A 6,376-nucleotide genomic window follows, 5' to 3' on the forward strand; every position below is an offset into this window, starting at 1 on the left:
AGTTTCTTACATCGAAGTGGGTTGGGCAACCATGCCAACTAGCAACTGCAAACATTCAACAAATTCAAGTAACACAAGAACTTGTTGAAAATACCTGACATGGTCAATTTTCCTGCTGCATTTTCATCATATGTATGACAGATTGAACTCCACCTACAACTGTACTCCCAAACAGTTTATAGATATTATCATCAGGTTTCATAGCTTGCAATGTCTTCAAAATTTTTTATTATGCCAATAAATTTTTCACCATTGTTTGCCACAATCCGAAGTTCTTTGTTCCATCGAACTTCACTATCTCGAATTTTGCACCAGACATTGTTATTTGAAATTAATCATGCAGTGAACTTTTCCTACCTTGTATTGAAACAAAACACACCACAAATAAATTCAAATAAACCTGAAATTTTCTCTGTTAATTGCAGCAGTTTTCCCGCAGATTCCTGTGATTTGTGAATCAAATCTTTCACACAAAGCACATTTCATGTTCGCACAAAAAATTTGGCTGAAATACTGCGGACACCAACCAAACTCCATCTATCACAATTTCTTCTACGACAAACCTGCGAACAATCCGTGAAAATCGCAAACTCCTCCTATCACAATTTCTTCTGTGACAAACCTGCGAACTCGGTTAACTGAACTCTGTTAATTGTGCGTAGTCTGAGACATGAAAATTCGTGAATGGTCGTGTGACGTGAACCTCTGTTCGTCGCGAATCCTTCTCCGCGATCTCCAAGGCTTCAGCCTTTCCGCAGAACTACCAAACAAGGCTTTACAAACTATACAATCTTCCTCCGAAATATCTACTTCGCCTGCCTGCGAACAATCCTCCCTGTCGATCTCGCCGACGGAAGAACCTTCAAAGTGCCGCCTAGAGTCCGAATTCGCTCTCCCATTCGCCGCTTTCCACAACTCGGAAATCGCAGCCCTCAACAAACTGCTTCTCGTCGCTGAATTTGAACTACCGCAATTCACCTCGCGATCGCTGGAAACTGCCGAAAACCGCTGAACTTCTTTTCTTTTTCTTCCTTCTTACTGCGTCCATCTCCTCCACCCTCGAACCTAACCTCATTTTGATACCAATTGTTGTAAAACTTAAGGCGAAAAAAATAGAAATCGACACAAATCCAGAATAATGCAAATATTTAACGAGGTTCGGAAAAAATGTCTACATCTTCGGGAGCAGAGCGGCGAATTCACTATTTCAGAAGAGTTACATACCCATAGGGTTACACATTTATTTATAGATAAAACTCACAAATAATTTATAAACACGCTCTCGCCCCCCCCAACCCACTAATCCAAGAGACACATCTTCACACCAAGAGACACACCTCTTTATTTCAGGAGACACACCTCTCCACACACAATATGTATGTATGTATGTATATATGTATGTATGTATGTGTAAGTATATGTCTATTGTTCTAAATTGATATTATTTTAATGTTTATCAAAATATGTTTTCGTAACATTTTTATTTTTAATCATAAGTCTTTTTATATCTAAATATAATGAAATAATTATAAATTTAATGATAATATTATTAAGATAATTATAAAATACTTAATGTATTTAAGTTGTGCCCGGTTCCACCGCGCAAGTACAATATTGAAATTTATTGTATATAAATCTTCCTAAGAAATGCTGTGATTTTCTTTTTTATCAAAATGATATAAATCCTGAAAAAGCCTCATGCATGAATAGGCCATCAAAAAGGCTCGTCATTTGTGAACAGCTCCTGTTCAGCTCGTTAAATTACTTTTATTCAATTTCTTCATCAAGCAAGGGAGCCGAATACGAAATTTATTTTAGCTCAATTTATCAACGAGCCCGACGTAAACAAAGGCATGTCCGTTTCGAGTCATTTTTGCTCAAAATAATTAAATAATTAAATTTATTTATGTCCTTTGTATATAAATGTTTAACAAGTATTTAATTAAATGCTAAATTAATTATTTTTAATAGTTATTGGATTTCAAGATAACAAAAGTATAAGTTTAGGTGTTAGCTATGGAAATACATAGGATTTCGGTGGTATGTATATAAATACGTAGGATTTGGGCTGGGGAGGGAGTCGAGAGACCTCATATTTCGTAAATTAGGCATTATCTGTGTTAATACATATGATTTTCGTGGTATGCATCTAAATGTCCCTAAAGTTACCTGCGGGAATTGGGAAATGACGGGAACATTGGGAGTGGCAATTAGTCCCACATCGAGTCCCACAAGGAGAATAATAGGAATGTTTTTGTGCGAAAAGCCTATTAAAAACAGAAATTATGGGCCTGTTTGAAACAACTTATAAGTGTTGTGGCATAATTGTTTGATTTGTATATTTTTTGAAAATGATGTCTGTCGTATTTGGGTTTTTTTACACTAAACGCAGACAGCGAGTCGGCCCCCGCAGTCAACTTGCGGGCCGCGTTTCAGGATAAACTGTTTATCCGCACGAGGTGCAGACCCTAAGCTTGCCTCCTCACACTGTCTTGTAGGAAAAACTCTAGACCATGAAATTAAAAGACCCGAACCGGTTCAATAAAAAATAAAGATCGGTTAAATGAGAAGCAAAATAGTAGAGCTAAGTTGGAATAAATTTTTAAGGAGCTAATTTGAAGATGGACACATTTTGAACAAGAAAATAATCTAAAGAATAAAATACCAACAAATGAGATCACTCATGTCGGGCTCGAAAAGCCATTCCATTGAACGATTATTGCGTGCGGAGAGCGCACGCAGAGCTACGTGTGCTCTCCGATCACAGCCGCGTATCGCGGCTGTATGACAGTGGATCTCACTGTCATACAGCCGCGATGATGCGTGCGCGCTCTCCGATCACAGCCGCGTATCGCGGCTGTATGACAGTGATGCACGTCTGTATGACAGTGGATCCCACTGTCATACAGCCGCGATGCGCTACTGCGATCAGAGAGCTCACGCAGCTCTTCATGCAGAGATGCGCTCTCTACACGCAGTAATTAGACCATTCCATCCATCCAACCATCAAGATATCTACCATCCGTACCATATCCAAAGAACTCCTATTACGGTGACGGCAGCCGTCCAAAGATTTCTAACGGCCGTCAGTTTAAACGCCGACACGTGGCCGAATGATGATGCCGCTCTTACAAATCAGTCCATCATGAACCTGGATGGATTCTCGTCCTCCATCTTCTCCTTCTCCGGGAGAATAAGAAAGCAGGGTTCATCATCTTTTTCTTTCCGTCTCTTTAAGCTTTCACTCACTCTCGCAAATGGAAGGAGTTAAGTGGAGAAGTTCAAGAGGAGGGAAGAAGGATCTATTCCATGTAATCCACAAAGTCCCCGCCGGGGATAGCCCCTACGTTAGGGCTAAACATCTGCAGGCAGGTACTCTACACTAAATTATTTCCCTAATTTTTAATCCAAATGTGTACTAACTTTGTGGACTCGATCACGAACGAACACTAACGATCGTTCTTTGGCCGGGGGAGTCTTCAAGTTGGTCATTTAGGAGATTTCAAATGAAAATAGTCTGCTTTATGGAAAACCATTTTTACTTCGATGAGTATAATCAATTTTCGAGCATTTTGACTTTTAAAATTAAATTATTTTATATTTTTTTTTCAGTTCTGGAATCCTAATTAGATTGAAGTTGGCATATTACTGTGGTAGCCCTTGTTACTTTTTTTTTTTCTTTTGTAGATAATTGAGCAAATTTAGGGTCTGTTTGCGGCAGCTGTTGATTATTTATATCAGCAGATTATTCTGATAATCTGATAATCTGTAGATTATTATTATCAGAATAATTTAGCTTGCTATTTGGGCAACTTATCCAGAATAGTTTATTGGTAGTTATGGCTGTATAAATGACCTTCTTACTCATATTTGATAAAACTTTTTGGGGCAGTTTATTCAGAATAGTTTATTGGTACTAAATAAACATATAGTGCAGAAACATAAAATCACCCCAGATGAATTACATTTCATGATATACAGCTCTCACATTCTCGTTAGCACCAGAAAAAATAAAAACAAGATACAGACAAGTACAACTATAATGAGAAATATTAAAATATTCAATTTCAAACTCTGACGACATCGGTCCTCAGCTGTACTATCAACTTGGGAAAACATCGTAATCTCATCACTGCTAGCAGTGTAACAGTTTGGAGCTTCGACCCATCGGAAGAAACCGCAACGAGCTGAAACACCCCTGCGACAACCGTAGAATTGTCTCTCACTGCTATGAGATTGACGCGACGTATTCCTAGCCTGGGCCTCTTCATATGTGAGCTTGACCCCCCCATCTCCCTTTGGTTAACACTATGTATTTCTTCCTCAACTGTCATCGGTTCTGGTGGAAAATCATCGGGTATTCCTGCAAACCCCGTCTCACTCGGGCTGAAAGCATATTTCCCCGTTGTCACCACCCCCTTGAACATTATATCAAGTTTATCTTCAAAATCAGGCTTAATTCCGCACTGCTTGTATTTTTTCGCCGTTGATATTGCCTGAAACAACAAGTTTGGTTGAGCATCATAATATTGAGTACATGATGAAATGCACAAATTGAAAAAGTAAGTCGTACCTCTAATTTCTCGGCCCACTATTCTTCCAGAGCATCAATTGTTCTTTCTATTGGATCCCACCCCAGCCTCGTTAATCCACATTTTAGCTCTTTCCAAATCTTTCATTCTTTTTTCAGTTGATCCCATTTATTTTTAAACTTAAGTCGATTATAATTCCTTTCAGTCAGTCTTTTAAACCTCTTTGATATATTCAGTCAACCTTCCTTATTGAAGTACGTTGTTGGTCTATTTCCCAACTCTATTTCTTTAATACATAAATCACAAAAAAATGTTGGCTACTTGTTTATCCCACATTGCGGAAGGACCCCCTTCTTTAGACATGTTGAAACTATAAGGAACAAAAATTTAATACTCAAAGAATCTCCACAGTGTTGAAATTGAAAAAACAAAATAAAAAAATAAGTACACAAAAGATTTACGTTGTTTGGTCAAAGACCTACGTTCACGGAAGGAAAGGCACGAATGTTTTTATTATTCAACTTGTTGATGATACAACATTACATAGTGCAGAAACACCCTAAACCGAAACAAATAGAAGCATCTATGCTTCTAGGTACAATAGCTAACCATCCATATGTGCACTGTAACACATCCCTTCCAGACAGCAACAAAACCCATAAAAACCCTCCTTGCTTTGCTTAGCCAAGGGTTAATTAAAGTCATATCATCTCGATAATATTAATTGACATGCATAATGAAACTATTTGCAATCATTATGACATAGCATAATGAATTAATTGACAGATATATTGACAGGCATATTGACAGGCATAATGACATAGCACAATGGTCAAATAAAAATTTAACAACGAGCAAACACCATGTCATGCAATAATGTTACTCAATAGAACCAGGCAACAATCCCAGGCAATAGAACCAGAGAACAATTCCAACAATAGTGATATTTTAAAAACGAAAATGAACAACTAGCAATACGGTATATGGTATACCAAAATTCAGCCATCTTGTCAGGCTCAGAATTCAGAACAGCTCAAGGTTACATACGGTCAAATTTCAGCCACAAAAAATTTCACCCACCAAATTGATCTGTGCATACCAACAATGCACCCAACAAAGACAACTTTCAGAACATGTGAAGATCATTTTCGAATGACAGATTTCCCAATTTTAAAAGATGTTTCTAACTCAAATACTAACAACGTGAGTTGAGGATCCCGAATTGCAGGCAACATTCCAACGCACAGACAATTTTTTAGGTTGAAAACCATTAACGAGAAGCATAGATGAGGAGATAAGAGACAAGTTCGAAGCCCTAAAAAAATCCATACATACAATCCCAGGTAACAAACCAAGGCAACGATCTTCTAAAAATAAACGATACCTGAAATATTGCAAAGTATTTCAATGGGTTCACGGGATCGACAGCAGAGACGAGGTAGGGGACCAGGAGCGGCGAGAGGGCGAGAGGACAAAGGAGAGACGCAGATCTAGGGCATCGAAGGGGCAGCGGGGTAATAAGTTATTCTGAAACGCTGAAACGCAGGGGTCGAGGAGCGGCGAATGATCCATCAGATTATAGGCTAAAGTTTTACGCGATTATTGGCACCGCAGTTATGAACGTCTTTTCCAAACGCGGCCACAGCGTTCCGAAAACGCCGAACGCAACTTTAATCTGCCTCAAACGGGCCCTTAAATGCAAATACATATGCATCACATGTGTAAAATCTTGAACCTAAAACATTTTTGTTTTATAGTCTAGACTCTCAACCAATAGGCCAAAGCCATGTGCATAAACACACCATATATATATATATATATATATATATATATATATATATATA

General features: G+C 38.3%; 1 protein-coding gene across 2 annotated transcripts in view; it reads left to right on the forward strand.

Moving 5' to 3' along the window:
* The first annotated feature begins 3,152 nt into the window (after positions 1 to 3,152).
* The window catches only part of LOC110020275 (protein SULFUR DEFICIENCY-INDUCED 1-like), an 8,363-nt gene continuing 5,139 nt past the window's right edge, over positions 3,153 to 6,376 (forward strand). For both annotated transcript variants that reach the window (XM_020718321.1, XM_020718322.1), the window contains exon 1: positions 3,153 to 3,368. In XM_020718321.1, coding sequence (XP_020573980.1) covers positions 3,258 to 3,368 — 111 coding nt within the window. In that variant the 5' untranslated portion in view covers positions 3,153 to 3,257. The remainder of the gene's footprint in view (positions 3,369 to 6,376) is intronic.

Source organism: Phalaenopsis equestris, unplaced genomic scaffold, assembly GCF_001263595.1.
Source record: "Phalaenopsis equestris unplaced genomic scaffold, ASM126359v1 Scaffold000094, whole genome shotgun sequence".
Classification (NCBI taxonomy): Eukaryota; Viridiplantae; Streptophyta; class Magnoliopsida; order Asparagales; family Orchidaceae; genus Phalaenopsis; species Phalaenopsis equestris.